This window comes from Trachemys scripta, chromosome 7 (assembly GCF_013100865.1).
Source record: "Trachemys scripta elegans isolate TJP31775 chromosome 7, CAS_Tse_1.0, whole genome shotgun sequence".
Lineage (NCBI taxonomy): Eukaryota > Metazoa > Chordata > Testudines > Emydidae > Trachemys > Trachemys scripta.
The window spans coordinates 52,664,835-52,684,912 of NC_048304.1; the positions used below are offsets into that span (position 1 = coordinate 52,664,835).

The following is a 20,078-nucleotide window of genomic DNA, read 5'->3' on the forward strand; positions in this document are numbered from 1 at the left end:
TGGCACCTTTAAGACTAACAGAAGTATTGGGAGCATAAGCTTTCGTGGGTAAGAACCTCACTTCTTCAGATGCAAGTAATGGAAATACATTTCCTGCATGTATTTCCATTACTTGCATCTGAAGAAGTGAGGTTCTTACCCACGAAAGCTTATGCTCCCAATACTTCTGTTAGTCTTAAAGGTGCCACAGGACCCTCTGTTGCTTTTTACAGATTGAGACTAACATGGCTACCCCTCTGATACTTGACAAGTTTAGGTAATCTATCCTGTGTATAACCCAAGATCCTGTGTGCCTACTTTTGAGGATGGATAATGCAGATGAACATACTGAATTATTTTCTTCCTTGAAATTGTAGGCCAGAGAAATTGTACAGTTAGGGCCAGCAGAGCTTGTGTTCCTTCTGGATGATCTTTGCCAAAAGCTGGAGCACATACTGATACCACCTGCTGCAAAGAGAGCCCCTTTCTTAAAGGTATGTACAAAAGGGAGAGGTGGGGCAAAGTGTTTACTAGCTAGAGGCACGGAGAATGAAATTCACCCTCAGGTAGAGAGCCTGCAGGAGGCTTCTGTGCTAGATTGAGGCTGGGGATACCAGTGGTGCACAGTCCTTGCCCCAAAAGCTTACAATCTAAATAGCAAGACCGACACAGGACAGGGCAAAGGGATAGAACATGCCAGCAGTGTGAGCCAAGGGCTGGGCAGCAAAGGGCATGGCAATGCTGCCATTTTTAATTGTTTTTTGTTTTTAATGTTGCGGTTGACGTTTTTTTAGCAGGGGATTTGCTAAACAGAAAGACACAAGAATGGAGGACATAGATGGGAAGGGGTGCAGGAGACGAGAGAGGGGAGGAAAGGATGATGGGCAGCTGGAGTGAGCCTGAGGTGAAGAGACTGAGGGACGGGGCAAAAAGGACTTGGAGCATCATTAGTGTCAGTGTCCCTAGGTCCCTGCTCTAGAACCTGCTGAGGCTGCTTCTGTGTCTGCTCTGCTGGCTACAAAGTTGCTCTGGTGTGGGGAGCTGGCTTTTCCCTGGAATGTGCCTGCTGCTTGAGCTCACCTGCCTGGAGGTCCCATCCATCAGGATGTGCTGAGCTGTGTTACTTAGAAGGGTAAAAAATGACACCCCGAATCAAGGCTGCCTGAGCATTTCCACTACAACCCCCGCTTTTCACTTGCTCATAACTGTCTCAAACTTGCATCTTTTAGGACTGATATTTTTCAGGTCTGCCTGAGGGTGAATATTTTGTTGTTGGAAGTTTTGAGTCCAGTTGTTTTGGAGTATGATGAGAATGAAAACTACACTCTTTTTCCATTGTGCCTTTTTTCTGTTTTCCAGCTGTAGCACCACCTTTAGAGAGGCAAACTGGCCTTGTGCTGAGACTCAGGCACTGGATTGAGACTTAGGAGAGCTGGGTTCAATTCCCAGCTCCAGCATGGGACATCATCCCTCTGTGACTCGCCTCTCCATCTGTCACATGGGGATAATAATCCTTCCTTTCTCCCAACCTTTGTCTGTTTAGTCTATTTGCTCTTTGGGACAGGGTCTGAGGCACTACATTTTGTATAGCGCCTATCACAATGGGCCATCATCTCAGATGGGGCCTCTAGACTCTACAATAGAACAAATAATAATAAGAAGTTGTTTGCTGGAGCAGCAGCTTCTGTTTGGAGTAGAATTTCCTTTTGTAAGGAAGCAAGGAAGATTCAAGCAGTGAGTCCTCCCCCTAGGTCTCTACTGGAGTCTCTTCTCCAGTAAATGGTTTCTGGAGGAGTGCCAGACCAGCCTCCACGCTTCCCTATTCCAGAACTGTTTGGCAGAAGGAATCCCTGCTTCACAAAGGCTTGTATTATCTAGAAATAATAAGAAAACTTTACACTTTTGAATTCATTTTTTGGTCCCACCCCTTGGCCTTCCAGGCTGTAGACTTGTCCCCTTTCCTCCACCCTGTCACAGCGATAGGCCCTTGAATCAAAGATCCCAGAGCTCTGGCCAGACAGACCATTGTCACATTCTCTTGGTTGGAGCGAAGGCAAGATTTCTACTCATGATACATTATAAAGTGGAAGCAAGTGGGGGTGGGGAATTCAGCCTTATCTTAGAACTCCAGTTAATCAGCAGCACTAATTGGAGGATGTACCTGCTTATACTTGGTAGCTGCCAATGAGTGAAACTGAACAGGACTGCACAAGCTGAGTTAGTTTTATTCTCTCCATCAGATGGTGTGCTTGTATCTTTGAGCTCCTGTAAATTAAGAATGAAGAAGTGATTTTAAATATTTGGGTTCACAGCAGGGGAAAGCCTGTAGGAAGATTGGATTCTCCCATCTATGTCAGAGATCGTCTCAAGAAGTTGCCCAGTGTGCAGTTGAGTTGCTGAAACCACTGTGTAATCATATGGAGAACATGCACAATTACTTCCAGGTCAGAAGGCAGCAACTTTATTCTTAACAATTGCCAAGGGTTTTTTGATTTATATCATTTTATTTATGGAAATGAAGGGGCAATGACATACGATAATTCTTGAAATAATATTTAATTAATAGTTCTGTGTTTAAGGCACTAATGACAGAAAACCAGGGAGTGGTGGATGGACCAAGAGTGGACATTCAGGAGCACCAGCTTATGTCTTCTTGTTACCAGCAGCTGCTGCAGGCCTTTCGCTTTCTGTTTGCTTGGTGAGTGTAAGGAGTGGCATGTTCATAGGTATATGTAAACAAAGCCTGTTTATTGCTTTTTGTGTGGGTTCCTCTTCATTGAAGGGCTCATATGTAGCAAATAGCACATGCAGAACATCAAATTGCAGTGATACAGGCTTTTAAGAAAATGTTATATATTGTATTACAATTGCTGTAAATTCAGTCAAACTATAAAGAATTGAAACTATAGATGATTAACCCTGGTTACAGTAATTTAAGATTCCATGCTGCAAATGGGTCCCAAGGAAATTACCTGGTTTTAACAGATCATGTGATCTTGGATTAAAGCCAGCAGAAGTCCCGTATATACTTGATCATAAGCCAGTTCGTTTATAAGCCGACCCCCCCTAAGATGGATAAGTAATTCAGGGGTCAGCAAACTTTGGCTCCTGGGCCATCAGGATAAGCCGGTGGGCTAAGATGGTTTGTTTACCTCGAGCGTCCGCAGACACGGAGGTAAACCTAAGTAAACAAAGTGTCCCGGCGCGCCAGCTGCTTACCCTGATGGGCCGGGACAGCAACTGGTGGGGATATTTTTTCGGGGGGAGAAGCTGGGGGTCAGGGGAGTAACCCCTGTGACCAACCCCCACGTGACCCCACCCCTAGCCCGGGACCCCCACACTCTCCCCATCCCACCTTATCTGGGGAGGGCCAGGGGAGGATGTCTCTGGTCTGGCTGGAGCTGCTGCGGCAGGCTGGGCAGCATGGCCGCAGCCTGCTCTGGCGGGCCAGACCGGGCGGTGCGGCTGCAGCATGTTCCAGCGGGCTGGGCCGGGTGGCACGGCCATATCGTGTTCTGGCAGGCCAGGCAGCGCGGCCATAGCCTGCTCTGGGGGGAGGGGCCAAGCAGCACGGCTGCAGCCTGCCAGCCCTGGAGCTGCAGCTGCTTCGGAGGCGAGCAGCGTGGCCAGAAGCGGAGAGACTCTGGTCCCACCTCTTATCTTCTGACTCTGCTGGCTGTGCTGCCTCTCCTTGCTCCCTCTGTTGAGGGGAGGGGCTGTGTCCCACCTCTCCCTCTCTATACCCGTTCATAAGCCAACCCCCTTCTCTGGTGCTTCCCTTTTTTACTAAAAAAATTCAGCTTATGAATGAGTATATACGGTAAGACACCTATCTTTGTGCTTTCCAGTCTGTCTAGACATCTGGGAACAGCTAAAACAGTAAGTCCTTCTCTCCACAACTCAGCATTCAGGCAACAAAAGAGAAAAATTGATCCACAGATACTACAATGATGGCTATATTAGAAATACATATTCCTTACTATAACAACAAAAACTCACTTGCATGGTTAAGTACTCAAGCCAGAGATGCCAAAGTTACGGTTGCACACGCAGCCCAAACTTGACCTCTACAATTGCTCAGATAATACAATATAATAACATAGAAACTTTTTTTCTGCAGCCTAGTATCTTTTAATGAATACAGTGAATAAGATATGGCTCTGCTGATCATCCTATATATAAATTTTTCATGGGCTATGTTTGTCGGGCATACATAGACTAATATGCAGTGGTGGAAGATGATATGTATGTATCTTAGGTAGTTGGGGGAAAAGTGTGATGTTGTAGTATTTGAAAAATAGTATGTGTCATTCAACGCGTACACAGAAGGGGGCAGAATTACGGGCATACAGCTAACCCTAACTTTGGCATCCACTAAAGTTTAAGTGCTTAATGATGAACCTTAACATTCCCCTAAAATATTTGAATGAAATTTCCAAGGGGTGGTTGTTTATTTTTAAGAAATTCCATCCTCTGAAGCTTTTTGGCTAAGCCCCAATGGGAATACCTTTTGTCATGCAAGGAGTATAGGACTGCTCACTGAATACTTACCACACTCACTGAAGCAAGGATATGAACTTTCACTGACCTGTTTTGTGTTCAGTGTGCATAATGCTTTTAATGGCCTAAAAAAGCTAAAGCAATTTCATATGATGAGATAACTGGCTCTGTGGATGAGGGGAAAGCAGTGGATGTGTTATTCCTTGACTTTAGCAAAGCTTTTGATACGGTCTCCCACAGTATTCTTGCCGCCAAGTTAAAGAAGTATGGGCTGGATGAATGGACTGTAAGGTGGATAGAAAGCTGGCTAGATCGTCTGGCTCAACGGGTAGTGATCAATGGCTCCATGTCTAGTTGGCAGCCGGTTTCAAGTGGAGTGCTCCAAGGGTCGGTCCTGGGGCCGGTTTTGTTTAATATCTTTATTAATGATCTGGAGGATGGTGTGGACTGCATTCTCAGCAAGTTTGCAGATGACACTAAACTAGGAGGCGTGGTAGATACACTAGAGGGTAGGGATCGGATACAGAGGGACCTAGACAAATTAGAGGATTGGGCCAAAAAACACCTGATGAGGTTCAACAAGGACAAGTGCAGAGTCCTGCACTTAGGACAGAAGAATCCCATGCACTGCTACAGACTAGGGACCGAATGGCTAGGTAGCAGTTCTGCAGAAAAGGACCTAGGGGTCACAGTGGACCAGAAGCTGGATATGAGTCAACAGTGTGCTCTTGTTGCCAAGAAGGCTAACAGCATTTTGGGCTGTATAAGTGGGGGGGGGGGGGGCATTGCCAGCAGATCGAGGAATGTGATCGTTCCCCTTTATTGGACATTGGTGAGGCCTCATCTGGAATACTGTGTCCAGTTTTGGTCCCCACACTACAAGAAGGATGTGGAAAAATTGGAAAGAGTCCAACGGAGGGCAACAAAAATGTTTAGGGGTCTGGAGCACATGACTTGTGAGGAGAGGCTGAGGGAACTGGGATTGTTTAGTCTCCAGAAGAGAAGAATGAGGGGGGATTTGATAGCAGCCTTCAACTACCTGAAGGGGGGTTCCAAAGAGGATGGAGCTCGGCTGTTCTCAGTGGTGGCAGATGACAGAACAACGAGCAATGGTCTCAAGTTGCAGTGGGGGAGGTCCAGGTTGGATATTAGGAAGCACTATTTCACTAGGAGGGTGGTGAAGCACTGGAATGCCTCACCTAGGGAGGTGATGGAATCTCCTTCCTTGGAGGTTTTTAAGGCCTGGCTTGACAAAGCCCTGGCTGGGATGATTTAGTTGGGGATTGGTCCTGCTTTGAGCAGGGGGTTGGACTAGATGACCTCCTGAGGTCCCTTCCAACCCTGATATTCTATGATTCTATGTGACCCAAATTTTCATTTTTCAAAGAATTCTCTGATCTCCACTTTTCCCTTAGCCAGGACAGAGCTGTTCTAATTGTCCAAACTTCTTTTATTTTTCTTCTTGAAGACAGATTTAAAAGACTCTTAGCCATTGTGTACCTGGCATTAATTTCTTCCCCTCCTCCAATTTTCATATTGATGATGATCTGCGGCTCTTCTCTTTTTCCCCAGGAGTGGATTTTCTCAACGTGAAAATAGTGACTTGCTGAGGTCAGCCCTCAAGGTCCTTGCAGACAGACTAAAGCCTGGAGAGACAGGATTTCTTCTTCTTGAGGACCTAATCAGGTAGGATAAATGAAGGCAACAGTGCTGCATCCCCAGAACTTTAACAGGAAAAACATTCAAAATTTTTTCTATATTTCCTGTGGGTGTTCTGCAGAAATGTGACAGATAAAATCATTCAGGGTTCCTGAGATTTTTTAGAACATAGGGCTTGATGCTCAGGGACAGCATAAATATATACACAGCTCTTGGAAAGTGGAGGCATCTGAGGTCTGTGAAATACTTGGAAATAGAGCAGGGGGTACCAGTATATCTAAAATATTCTGAGAGGGACAGCGAGGGGTTCCCTGGGTAGAGCAGGAGAAAGCGACTGTGTGTGTGTGTGTGTGTGTGTGTGTGTGTGTGTGTGTGTGTGAGAGAGAGAGAAAATCTCTTCTGGGTGTGTACTGTTGGTCAAAAACAAACTGAGGGAGTACAAGGAATGGGTTGGAAAATGATTTTGACAATTATTATAATTCTGCAGTCCAAGGACTCTCTCAATTCTGGACGTCTGGGCTGCTCTTCCCTCTGCAGCTTCGTGGAGGTAGATCAGTGTTTTGGTGCCACATGCTCTGGCCACCCCACCTCTGCTGCTGCTTGCTGCCGGATTCTCTGCCTCTGTGGCAGCGGACAGTGGTGATTTCTATTGCCCCTGTTCTTACTCTTTTCTGTTTTTTAACTTTTTCTGCTCAGTTTTTGGGCAGTGGGGAGCAGGGTTCTCCCTCCTCTGTTTCTCCTCCTCCTCTCTGGTTGATTAACCCTTTGGAGTTCTAACCCTCCCTGAGCCTCCGTTTCCCTGCTGTCTCCTCTGCCCCTTACAGGCATGGCCGAGCAGCCAAAAGAGCACTGGATCAAATCCAAGCAGTGCTTGATTTGTGAGGCTGCCTTCCCAGGCTCGGCAGATGATGAGTTGTGCTCAGCCTGCACCCATCCTTCCATCCCTAATTCTGTTAGGTCCTGGGGCCATGAGTTGGGCAGGCAAGTGGGATCCCTACCCACCAAGGAGGCTGTGACTCAAATGAGGAAAAATGGACCAGGAACCCCAGTGCAGAACAGGGAGAGGTTCCAAAAACGAAGTGAACCCTGACCACTTGACTAAGGGGATAAGTCCCAGGTGCCTCTTGCAGAGAAAGTCGTAAAGTGGGTCCTGAGTGCCCTGGGGAACGAAGCAGGACTTCTAATCAGCCCCTCCCAAGCTGTCCAGATGGGTCTGATGGGTTCCCCCGCCCCCAGGGGGAGTGGGACCCAGTGGGGAGGATTCAGAGCCAGACCTTTCAAGAGGGCTCCAGGCTGTAAGGAAGACAAGCCGTAGGCGGCCTCCCTAAAGCCGCAGCAGAGCTTATATGCTCCCAAAGTGCGCAAAAAAATAATAAATTAAAAAATTTGAAAGGGGAAAGAAAAGGCACAAAAAATTCAGGAGATCCGAATCCTCCCACTCCTCCCCCTGCTCCCCTGCGGAAGGCGAGCTGTCTGGCTCTGAATCCAACCAGGCTCGGGGAAAAACTCAGCAAAAGCTTTTTCTCCTGGAGAAATGTCAAGCCATGTGCAGCAAGGTTATCTGCACGATTTGAACCCAACCTCAGCAGGCTCCTGAGAGTGAGTATTGGAGTCAATTTCTTCCCTCAAATCCCTCCCCAGTGGCGATGATACCACTTCATTTTTCCTTCCAGGAGGTGAGTAGGATGAGTGGAGTAAGCTAGGTAAGGGCCAGCACGTTGACAAGAGCGACTTCCATAACATTCCAGACCCAAAGGGCTCCATTGCTGAGATACCAAAGGCTGACGCTGCTTTAGTGTCCCTCCCCAGGGATACAGTTAGCCCCTCAGAAGGGGATTTCTACCCTCCGGACTTCACAGATAGGAAGATGGAGGCCATTCTCAAACAAGACTTTGAAGCCTCCTCTGCCACCTTCCAAGCGTCCCTGGGAGCAGCTGCCTGCTTTGCAAGAGCATCTCTCCTGGCTGGGAGATCACAAAGCCCTTAAGGAGAGAAATCACCCTGACTTTGGCTCCATTTTAATGAATATCTCCCTAGCAACAGTGTTTGTAGCTGACACCTCAATGGATGCAATGAGGTTCTCAGAATAGTAGAATCATAGAAGATTAGGGTTGGAAGAGACCTCAGGAGGTTATCTAGTCCAATCCCCTGCTCAAAGCAGGACCAACGCCAACTAAATCATCCCAGCCAGGCCTTAAAAACCTCTAAGGATGGAGATTCCACCACCTCCCTAGATAACCCATTCCAGTGCTTCACCACCCTCCTAGTGAAATAGTATTTCCTAATATCCAGCCTAGACCTCCCCCACTGCAACTTGTTCTGTCATCTGCCACCACTGAGAACAGCCTAGCTCCATCCTCTTTGGAACCCCCCTTCAGGTAGTTGAAGGCTGCTATCAAATCCCCCCTCACTCTTCTCTTCTGCAGACTAAATAATCCCAGTTCCCTCAGCCTCTCCTCGTAAGTCATGTGCCCCAGCCCCCTAATCGTTTTCATTGCCCTCTGCTGGACTCTGTCCAATTTATCCACATCCCTTCTGTAGTGGGGGGACCAAAACTGGACGCAGTACTCCAGGTGTGGCCTCACCAGAGCCAAATAGAGGGAAATAATCACTTCCCTCAATCTGCTGGCAATGCTCCTACTAATACAGCCCAATATGCCGTTGGCCTTCTTTGCAACGAGGGCACACTGCTAACTCATATCCAGCTTCTCGTCCACTGCAATCCCAAGGTCCTTTTCTGCAGAACTGCTGCTTAGCCAGTCGGTCCCCAGTCTCTAGCGATGCATGGGATTCTTCAATTCTAAGTGCAAGACTCTACACTTGTCCTTGTTGAACCTCATCAGATTTCTTTTTGGCCCAATCATCCAATTTGTCTAGGTCCCTGTGGACCCTATCCCTACCCTCCAGCATATCTACCTTTCCCCCCAGCTCAGTGTCATTTGCGAACTTGCTGAGGGTGCAATTCATCCCATCATCCAGATCATTGATAAAGATGTTGAACAAAACCGGCCCCAGGACCGACTCCTGGGGTACTCCACTTGATACCGGCTGCCAACTAGACATCGAGCCGTTGATCGCCACCTGTTGAGCCTGACAATCTAGCCAGCTTTCTATCCACCTTGTAGTCCATTCATCCAATCCATATGTTTTTAACTTGCTGGTAAGAATAATATGGGAGACTGTATCAAAAGCTTTGCTAAATCAAGCTATATCACATCCATCGCTTTCCCCATATCCACAGAGACAGTTATCTCATCACAGAAGGCAATCAGGTTGGTCAGGTATGACTTGCCATTGGTGAATCCATGTTGACTGTTCCTGATCACCTTCAAAATGGATTCCTTGAGGACCTGCTCCATGATTTTGCTGGGGACTGAAGTGAGGCTGACCAGCATCTCTTGGTCACTGCTGCCTAGTTCCCCGGATTCTCTTTCTTCCCTTTTTTAAAGATGGGCACTATATTTGCCTTTTTCCAATCGTCCGGGACCTCCCCCAATCGCCACAAATTTTCAAAGATAATGGCTCTGGAATCACATTAGCCAACTCCCTCAGCACCCTTGGATGCATTAGATCTGGACCCATGGACTTATGCACATCCAGCTTTTCTAAATAGTCCTTAACCTGTTCTTTCACCACTGAGGGCTGCTCACCTCCTCCCCATGCTGTGTTGCCCAGTGCAGCAGTCTGGGAGCTGACCTTGTCTGTGAAGACCGAGGCAAAAAAAGCATTGAGTACTTCAGCTTTTTCCACATCATCTGTCACTATGTTGCCTCCCCCCATTCAGTAAGGGTCCCACATTTTCCCTGACCACCTTCTTGTTGCTAACATACCTGTAGAAACCCTTCTTGTTTCCCTTCACATCCCTTGCTAGCTGCAACTCCAGTTGTGCTTTGGCCTTCCTGATTTATTGCTAGAGCATTCAGGAGTGTATTTTTATACTCCTCCCTAGTCATATGTCCAAATTTCCACTTCTTGTAAGCTTCCTGTTTGAGTTTAAGCTCACTGAAGATTTCACTGTTAAGCCAAGCTGGTCGCCTGCCATATTTGCTATTCTTTCTGCACTTTGGGATGGTTTGTTCCTGAGCCCTCAATAAGGCTTTTTTAAAATACAGCCAGCTCTTCTGGACTCCTTGCCCCCGCATATTAGCTTCCCAGGGGATCCTGCCCATCAGTTCCCTAAGGGAGTCAAAGTCTGCTTTTCTGAAGTCCAGGGTCCGTATTTTGCTACTCTCCTTTCTTCCTTTGGTGAGGATCCTGAACTTGACCATCTCTTGGTCACTGCTGCCTAGGTTGCCACACACTTCTACTTTCCCTACCAATTCTTCCCTGTTTGTAAGCAGCAGGTCAAGAGGAGCACTGCCCCTAGTTGGTTGCTCCTGCACTTGTACCAGGAAGTTGTCCCCAACACTCTCCAAAAACTTCCTGGATTGTTTGTGCATTGCTGTATTGCTCTCCCAGTAGATGTTAGGGTGATCGAAGTTCCAAGAATGAGCCATGGCTTCCGGCTAAGCTGCCAGGCACCACCTCAAAGCATTTGCTCATGGCTGCAATAGCTTCTTCATCAGCTATTCCCAGTCTTGTTCCCTCCTTGTTCCAGTCCTGCCCCTGCCTTGTTCCTGCATTGGACCCAGTCTTGTCCCTGCCTTGCCTCATTCCAGGTAACCCAGTTCTGACCCTCTGCTCCAATTCCTGAGCTCTGACCCTTGGCTCTGACGTCTGGCCTCTGACTCTGGTTCTGACCCTGCTCTCAGATTCCAGTCTATCAACTCCTGTTCTGAACAGTAGGCCTGACTCCTGTTCCGACCACTAGGCATGACCTCCCACATCCCAGCCATGTGACAGTTTGAGCAGCCCACAACACAAACAATAAGAGCTTATATGGTGAGTATGGATTCTACAAAGGTCAGTATCTCTCTGACAGAGATAGTGGGAATCCTACAGACCTTGCAGGCCCAGGCTGTCATCCTAGCGGCACAGAATGCAGTCCCGCAAGCTCAAGCTGCCACCCCGTTTGCTCCACTCCCTGCTTCTCGCGAGCCCAAGTTCCCTCTGCCTGACAAGTTCAATGGTGTTGGCAAAAAATGTTATGGGTTCCTAAATCAGGATAAGCTCCTGTTTCTGCTATGCCCACAACTGAATCCCATTGACCATGCCCGAGTGGGATTGATTATCAGCCTGCTTACTAGGGGGCCCTGGTGTGGTCTAGAAGGTCTCTGTCTGTCCTCCAGAGACATTAAGTAATTGCTTTAATCTAGGAGAGCATTGACACTAAAAGTGTACTCCTCTGTCTGATCCAGGGACCAAGGACTCCCTTCGATCCTCTGACTTCAGTGTTGGCCTTTTATTTATGCTTTGTGTCTTAGTAGCTGCCATGTCTTCTAGGCTAGTGTCGGAGCTGGCAGCCTTATCCATACATGAGCCCTATTGTGCGTTTCATGTGATTAGGGTGGTGCTCAGACACCAAAATCCCTTCTTCTTAAGATAAATTTCTCCCTCCATGTTTCCCAAGAGGTTATGCTTCCTTCGTTCTGTCCAAAACCACAACATCCAACAGAAAAGACATGGCCAACCTTACATGTCAGAAGAACGTTAAAATCTATCTAAAGCATACAGAATCCTCGAGAAGATCAGGCTCTCTATTCATGTCTTCCCATCCAAAATGCTTCCACTGATAGGTAGATTAGACTATGTATTATGGAAGCCTACAAATCATGAAAAGTTCCTGTTTCATAAGGGATCAAGGTGCACTCCATGAGATCCTTAGCATCCTCATTAGCATCCATGACTTACCAGGGCACAGTCCAGACTAATGAGTAGCTGTGTCACCACTGCCCTGAAACCTGGGATGCCCTTTGCAATGCCTTGCTGCTGTAGCCTCCAACCTGGACTGCTCACAAACAGTCTCCCCCATGTAAGTCACTCCCAGCCATGTCTGTGTGCTGCAGCCAGCCAGCCACAACTTGGCCCTTACCAGCCTGAGTTATGCTGCAGGGTGACCCCAACACACCCCCAGTCCCAGATCTTTCCCCAGAAGTTTATGTCCTGCGCTGCCCAGCCCCCTCCTGAACAGTACAAATATATTAAGTCCCTTATTCCTTTAAGGGAATAACATACTAGTTTATTTTAAATAGAGTACCCAGACGCTCCAAATGAAACACACTGGATTGGAGAAAACAGTAAAACAAGTTTATTAAATACAGAGAGAGAGATTTTAAGTGAGAATAAGTAATGAGGCATACAAGTCAGAAATGGTTACCAAAAAAAAATGTTTACTAATGCTTAACTTAACAAACTGTATTAGATTCAAGCAAAGTTTTTTACCACATACTCCAGCAGATACTGACCCACTCCCAGAATCCAATGGATGTTTTCCTTTGTCTTCTTAGGGACGATGCCAGAGACAGACAGGGAGAGAGAGAAGGGTCTTTTGGGGGTGTTTGCCCCTTCTTTTTATAGTCCTATCCCCATTTGAGAAACATTTCCAGCTGGGAGCAAGGCGACAGGCAGTCTGGTGAAGAAAGGAAACTCCATGTTGTTTCTTTGTTAAGATGTAGATTTTTGTCCCTGCTCCCTCCCTTGCCAAAGAATGGCCACTTAGCAGGTAATGGTCCATTGGGTTTGTTGACTGAGCTGATCAGGTTGAGGCGTCAGCTTGCCCTTTGTCTCTGAGGAACTGGTTTAGCCACTCCCTAGACTTATATTGGAAATATATTTCAGTCATGATTTCAGTTTATACTCAAACTTTACATATAATGTTGCTATGTGCAGTTTGCCGTTGTTTGAACAAGTTATGAGTTTTCAAATGAGACCTCACAAGGCATACCTTGTACAAACAACATTACAATACTGTGTAGGGTGTGAACACAAGGGTATATTCTGTCACAGCATCCACTTCAGAAATTTGCAAGGCAGTCACTTGGTGTACAGCTAACACCTTCATTAAGCACTACAAGATGGATTTTCTGTCTTATGCAGAGGCCTCCTTTGGCAGGAAGATGCTACAGGCAGTGGCCTAGAACTAATATAGACCTTTGAGTGAGCTCATAAAAAGAGGGTACGTCTTTTCTGCCAAACTCTTGTTTCATAACTCTCCCTATATCTTATCAGAAATAGAAGGAGTTCAGAAGCAGGTCATGAGAATGATTAGAATCTGGTGATATTGAGAAGGCTTGGTCTCTTAGCAATGAGATGAAAGAGAGAGACCATGATAGAAATATGGGATAGAGATGGGAAGGTAGATCAGGTGCTACTACTTACCAGTTCTTATAATACAAGAACAAGGGGGACATTCAATAAATTTAAAAGTCAACACATTTGTAATTGATAAAAAGTAAGTATGTTTTACATGACATCATTTGCTTGTGGAACTCATTGTCACTGGATACCATTTTGACCAGGAGTGTAGTAGGATTCAGCAAAAGGAATAAACATTTATATGGGAGAACATCCACAGTAACATAAGATAAAAATAGTTCTAATCCCCATGCCCAAGCCAACCTCAAACTGGCTGAGGTTAGACAGAAGCTTCCTTTATGGGCAGGTTTTTCCAGCATAGTAACTCCTCACTTAATGTTGTCCTGGTTAACGTTTCATTGTTACGTTGCTGATCAATTAGAGAACATGCTCGTTTAAAGTTGCACAGTGCTCCCTTATAATGTTGTTTGGCAGCCCCCTGCTTTGTCCAATGAGCTGCTCTTTCTGCAAGCAGTGGAGCTAGCTGGTGGAGGCTTGGAACCAGGGTGGGCCAGCAGCCCCCCATCATCTCCCCTAAGTTCCCTGTGCGGCAGCTGCCCGGCAGCTGCCCGGCAGGCTATCAATTGCTAGGGAGTTCAGTTGTCCCTCCCCCCCCACTGCCGTGTGCTGCTCCTGCCCTCTGCCTTGGAGCTGCTCCCAGGAGCCTCCTGCTTGCTGTGCAATGAGGGGACGAGTGGTGCTAATGTCAGGGTGTCTCCCTACCCCCCGCTCCTTTACCTCTCCACAGAGCGGGGGACACACAAGAGGGCTCAGGACGGAGGGAGCTTGCTGGCAGCAGCTGCTTTCTCCGCTTGCTGATCTACTTAAAAAGGCAGTGTACTTAGAGTGGGATCAGCGTATTTAAAGGGGCAATGTGTGTCTCTCTCACACACATGGTGTGTGTGTGTCTCTCTCTCTCATTCACACACACACACACACACACGGTGTGTGTCTCTGTTTCTCTCACAGACACACTGTGTGTGTCTCTGTCTCTCTCTGCCATGCTGTCTCCCCTCCCTCCCTTCATGTTGCCTTGTAGAGTGTGAGGCTACATTAACAACAATGTGTTAACCCTTGAGAGCTCAGCTGAGTGCTAGTTCATCATTTAGCAGTAAGGCATTCCCTGGGAAATATCCCACCCTCTGACTTCACCACCTCAACCAAGCTTTACAATCATCATTGCTTTGTACAGTATTAAATTGTTTGTTTAAATGTGTTTGTGTGTGTGTGTATATATATATATATATATATATATATATATATATATATATATATATACACACTTTTGTCTGGCGAAAAAAAATTCCCTGGAACCTACCCCCCCGCCCCAATTTACATTAATTCTTATGGTGAAATTGGATTTGCTTAACATTGTTTTGCTTAAAATAGCATTTTTCAGGAAAATAACTACAACTTAAGTGAGGAGTTTCTGTATTGAAGCATCTGGTGCTGATCACCATTGAAGACAGGATGCCAGGCTAGCAGGATCTCAGGGTCTGATCTGGGCTGGCACTTCTTCTCTTTCTCTCTATATATGTGACATATCTGCAATGTCTTCATCCCTTTTCTTTCCTGTCACCCACAGCGAGAGTTTTCACTACTTGCTGAATTTCCAGCACAGCGTTCCCAATTTCCAGTGTGCACTCACCCTCACTCAGCTCCTGATTGTCATTGCTGAAAAACCTGTGGCCAGCTGGAAAAAAGATAAAATAGGTAATGTGTGCAGAACCTCTTTTCCTGGACAGGTTCTCATGCTGTCCTTTATCTGTAATGCTTTGGCTTCTCACCAGGCAGTCTAGAAAACTCACTAACATGAATAACACTAAATGTATTGGAAACTCTTTACCACCTGCTTTGTTATGTCAGTCACTGTCAGTCACACAAGAAAACAGTGTACAGCTGCATTAGTGGTTTTTTTTTTTTTTTTTTTAAATAATTCTTCAGTCAGGAGAAATGACGGCTCAAAGGCAAGATGGCTGAGAAGAAGTATTTAACAAGTTTAACTTAAGCCTATTCTACACAAAGTTTTAGTCCTGACTGAACTATTTTGGTTAGGGGGGTAATTTTACTGATAAAAGTAAATTGGTACAACCACTAGTGTTGGCACAATTGTACCACTATAAAGGTGCTTGTAACAGTATAGCTTATTCACATAAATTAACGAGAATAAACTATAGTGGTATAACTGCATCCCAATTAGGGGACTGTTCCACCTTAACTATTTCTGTTCCTGACACTATACAGTAAAGTGATAGCAAAACTATAGACAAGCCCTAATAAAGCAAGAGGAGCAGCTCTTGCAAGCTGATTAGAGTTCACTTGCTAATGGGGACTGCAGCCACATGGGCTGAGAGATCTTTTTTCAAGGACTATGCAAGGAAGCTTGCTGGCCTTCATTTCCCATGTTCACCAGATACTGCTAAAGCTAAGCATGCAAGTTTGCAGGCTCCTCTCTCAGCTGTAAAGTGTTGCATTCTAGCAGTGTCTCAGATCCACAAAGCTATTCAGAATTGTACACAGTTACATCCTCTCCCTGGGATGAAGTAGGGATGAACTGTCTGCCCTGGATAGTGTTACAAACTGCCCTTCCCCCAGAGCAATTCAGTCAAGTTTGAGAGAGACCCAGCGGGTTTTAACAAGTTATTGAAAATAACAATAAAACCTAACTATATGATCCTAGGCTACAATACTGCAAGTAAGTAAAATCTCACTCCCTGCTGGGTGGTCCAGCCAGGCGTACCAGCTGCAGTCGGATGAATCTGTTTCTCTGTCTAGAGTATGTCACCAGTACACTACACGCCACACAAGGAAGCTCTTAACACACTCATATATACTCTAGGCTACGCATGCGTCCTGTGACAGGCACATACCCAGAGTGTCCAGACGTGCCCTAACCATGGCTCCCCTTACTGCTGGAAAACGTGAACACATACTAAAAGATAAACATTAAAAACAAGAAAGGGTAAAGGTGGCTCACCCCAGAGACACGGGAGCATCTTAGGGTGCAGCCTGTGTCTGGGCTCTGTAGTCCCCTAACGAAAAATTTACTCTTATCTGATCATTTCCTTTCTTTGGCCATTTATGTCAGAGAAGCAGATGCAGCCTTTGGAGAAAGACAATTATTTCTGATCACAAAATTCTAAACTGTAAATTTGCCAGTTCAAATTAACATTAAAAGGCTGTATCCAAAGAGAGAGTTCACCTGTCACTGGTAAACTAATATTTGAGTTAATACTCATATGTCAGCATTGGAAAACCTAATTTTTGGTTTCCCGGGGGGTGACACTTAGCCCCAGCAGCAGGGAAAAACTGATCTCTGGCTTCACAAACCAGAGGGAGGAAAGGAAACCTGTTGTAGCACTGTCAGACATTAATGGACAAAGAGAGAGAGACTCCGATAAGAATCACTGTGCCAGGCCAAGAGCTCACTAGACTTGTGTATAAATCTCATTAGTGTGGTAATGATCTCTAAGGAATATGCCTTTCCCAACTCCTTGAGCTTTAGCACTTTGGCAGGCACCTGTATGGAGAACATAGGATCTGCTTGAAATGGAATTACATTGTAATTAGCCAGAAGCATTCAGCTATCCTGCATTTGTATGAGGGAGAAGAAAATTTTGGACGCTTGTATTCTCAGTGAGACAAAACACATCCAGGTCCCTCCTCAACTTATTGCTTATCTTTGACAGCTTCACTTGCTAAACAGTTCCTCTGCCAGTCATGGATGCAGCTCAGTGGCACGCGAGAGAAGGGTAGCCAGTTCAGTGATGCGCTGCACACTTTGCTCTGGTAAGCATTCTTTGCTTCTGTGCAGTAACTTGGTTTCTGAGAGCAAACTCTCTTCATAAACAGTTTTACTCTCCGTGTCTATTCAGGTATTCTGGCTAGATCAAGCCAAGGAGTTCTTTTAGAGCGGGGTGGGCAAACTACAGCCCACGGGCTGGATCCGGCCCGTCAGGGCTTTGGATCCGGCCTGCAGGATTGCCACCCCTATGGCGCTGCGGGCCCCGCGCCACTCCCAGAAGCGGTCGGCACCAGGTCCCTGCGGCCCCAGGGGGGGAGGGTGGGCAGACGACTCCGTGTGCTGCCCTCGCCTGCAGGCACCGCCTCCCGCAGCTCCCATTGGCTGGGAACGGGGAACTGCGGCCAATATGAGCTTCGGGGGAGGTACCCGTAGGCGAGGGCAGTGCGCGGAGCCCTCTGCCCTCCCCCTCCCCCAGGGGCTGCAGGGGCATGGTGCCGGTTGCTTCTGGGAATGGCGCTGCCCTGGCCCTGGTGTGCACCGCTGCCACCCTGGAGCCGCTCCAGGTAAGCAGCGCTGGGCCAGAGCCAGCACTCCAACCCCCTCCTGCACCCCGCACCCCAACCCCCTGCCCTGAGCCCCCTGCTGCACCTCGCACCCCTCCTGCACCCCAATCCCCTTCCCTGAGCCCCTTCATACACCCCGCAACCCTCCTCCGCCCCAACCCCTTGCCCTGAGCCCCTTCCTGCACATCACACCTCCTCCCATACCCCACACTCCGTCCCGCACCCCATCCCCCTGCTCCAGCCCTACATTCATGGCCCTGCATGCAATTTCCACACCCAGATGTGACACTCAGGCTGCAAAGTTTGCCCACCCCTGTTTTAGTGCGCAATGTGCTGAAATGCTTTTCCAGGAAGCCTTGTCAGGCCTGAGGGGACAGGAAAGAATATAAACAGTTCTTGAAAAACAGATTGGAACAGTTTTCATAACCTGTTTTCCCCCCCCCCTAAGACAAATAAGACAGGAAGCAAACAATAATCCTACAGCATGTGCAAACTGTGTCTGGAGACTGATGTTTGTGCAACTGCTTATTGGAAAATGCAGTTTCAAAAGCAGCCATTTTAAAATCTTTTACTTTCAAAAGGATGTTAATCAATATCATCAAAACTTTCTCAAGGTGTCTCTGAAACTGGACCTACAAATCTGAAAGTATGAAGAATTTTATTTTTAGTTAGTAGGGGATCAAAAGCAGCCTTATATTGATGCCACGGTTGAAACCTTAACTATGGAGAGGCATCCACCTCTCTGCATTAAACCATACACCTGCAGAACCAGGCCTAGAACTCTGAACCTATAGTTCCAGAAACACAGACCTCTAACACTTGAGTTAAAGGAAGAACTCTGTTAGACCTCAGCTATAGAAAGACCCCCAAGCCTTATGTTTTTTCTACACTGAATTTGTCAGTACAGTCCAACACACATACACATGCATGTGTGTGTGAGCGTGTGCGTATATGCATTCTGCAGTGTAAATGGGCTGTAGTGTAGTGTCTGATTCTGCTTCTATTAAAGACAATGGTAAAAAGCTCTAATTGAGATCAGTGGGAGCAGGACTGACCCAAAACTAACCACAACAAATAGTTGTTAATATTTTTGTTTAATTGCAACCTATTTCTTCAGGTGTAGCTGCCATGTCAGTTTAAGGAGTTCTAACTCTCTGGAAGGTGGTGGCAGGGGAGACTATAACTAGCCGTTGATGAGCTAGGGAGAAAGGTACAGGTTCAAATCAATGATTTTCAATGACATGTAACTTAGGGACAGTTTGATGAATTTTCCTCAGACTTTACAGGAACATTCTCCTCTGCAATCAGAATAAATCTTGCAATCTTCAGGCTCAACCAGTTTTCTATGCCAAAGTTACAAGATAGAGGGAGATCAGGAATGGGCTTTGTAATGGAAGCTACTGTTCTGCCCCTGCATAACATGTACTGACTTGCTATCCTGATGTTTGGGTTCAGTGTATATATGGAGCACACAGACAACATCTTGAAAGCTGTGGAAGACATCTCCAGTGTTGGGGTCCCAGAGCTGATTAATTCTGCTAATGATGGATATTCTTCTACTTACCCCACGCTGACCAGGTAATAACATCAACAAAGACCTTGAATCTCATGTGCTCCACAATAGCAATCACTGGCTTCCAACATTCAGATATCTTATTGTCTGATCTGTCTTGTTTTATGTTAAGGTTTTATGCTAGTAATGTTGATACATCTGGGAACTGCTAGGCATTTTCTTAGCAGTTCACATTAAATCTGTACAAAGTCAGCTTTAGCCAGTGACAAAATTCCACCATGCTTCGGAGCAGGGTTAAGTTTATTATTCCTGAACCAATGCTAATAGATGAACATACAGCAGTCAATCCTTGGGTGCTGATGGCCAGTCTGGAAGGTTGTGGTGGTATACGGTTGTGATGGTTCTCAGGGTGCCTAAGTCTGAGTCACCGTGTTACCTTCTGCCTCCAGTGAGAGGGAGACTTGCTTGTGCTTCACTGGGAGTCAGCTCCCTGATGTCTCCAGTCTGTCAGCCACCTAGACAATCACCTCTGGGCTATGCCAGCCCCTGCTTTGCCTTGCAGGTAACAATAGATGCACCCCCAGTCCCTGAGCCTCTTTGAGTTTCCCTGTTACGATTATAGAATCATAGAATATCAGAGTTGGAAGGGACCTCAAGAGGTCATCTAGTCCAACCCCCTGCTCAAAGCAGGACCAATTCCCAGCTAAATCATCCCAGCCAGGGCTTTGTGAAGCCGGGCCTTAAAAACCTCCAAGGAAGGAGACTCCACCACCTCCCTAGGTAACGCATTCCAGTGTTTCACCACCCTCCTAGTGAAATAGTTTTTCCTGATATCCAACCTGGACCTCCCCCACTGCAACTTGAGACCATTGCTCCTTGTTCTGTC

The 20,078-nt window shown here is 46.6% G+C and overlaps 1 protein-coding gene across 3 annotated transcripts in view; it reads left to right on the plus strand.

The window, feature by feature from the left end:
- Positions 1-20,078, plus strand: part of FANCD2 (FA complementation group D2) — a 216,818-nt gene that overhangs the window by 111,713 nt on the left and 85,027 nt on the right. For all 3 annotated transcript variants that reach the window (XR_004646377.1, XM_034775009.1, XM_034775010.1), the window contains exons 30-36: positions 357-473; positions 2,292-2,423; positions 2,559-2,677; positions 6,052-6,165; positions 14,957-15,084; positions 17,061-17,160; positions 19,135-19,257. Coding sequence is in view for 2 of the 3 variants with exons in the window: in XM_034775009.1 (XP_034630900.1) it covers positions 357-473; positions 2,292-2,423; positions 2,559-2,677; positions 6,052-6,165; positions 14,957-15,084; positions 17,061-17,160; positions 19,135-19,257 (833 nt within the window). In the remaining variant the exon portion in view is untranslated. The remainder of the gene's footprint in view (positions 1-356; positions 474-2,291; positions 2,424-2,558; positions 2,678-6,051; positions 6,166-14,956; positions 15,085-17,060; positions 17,161-19,134; positions 19,258-20,078) is intronic.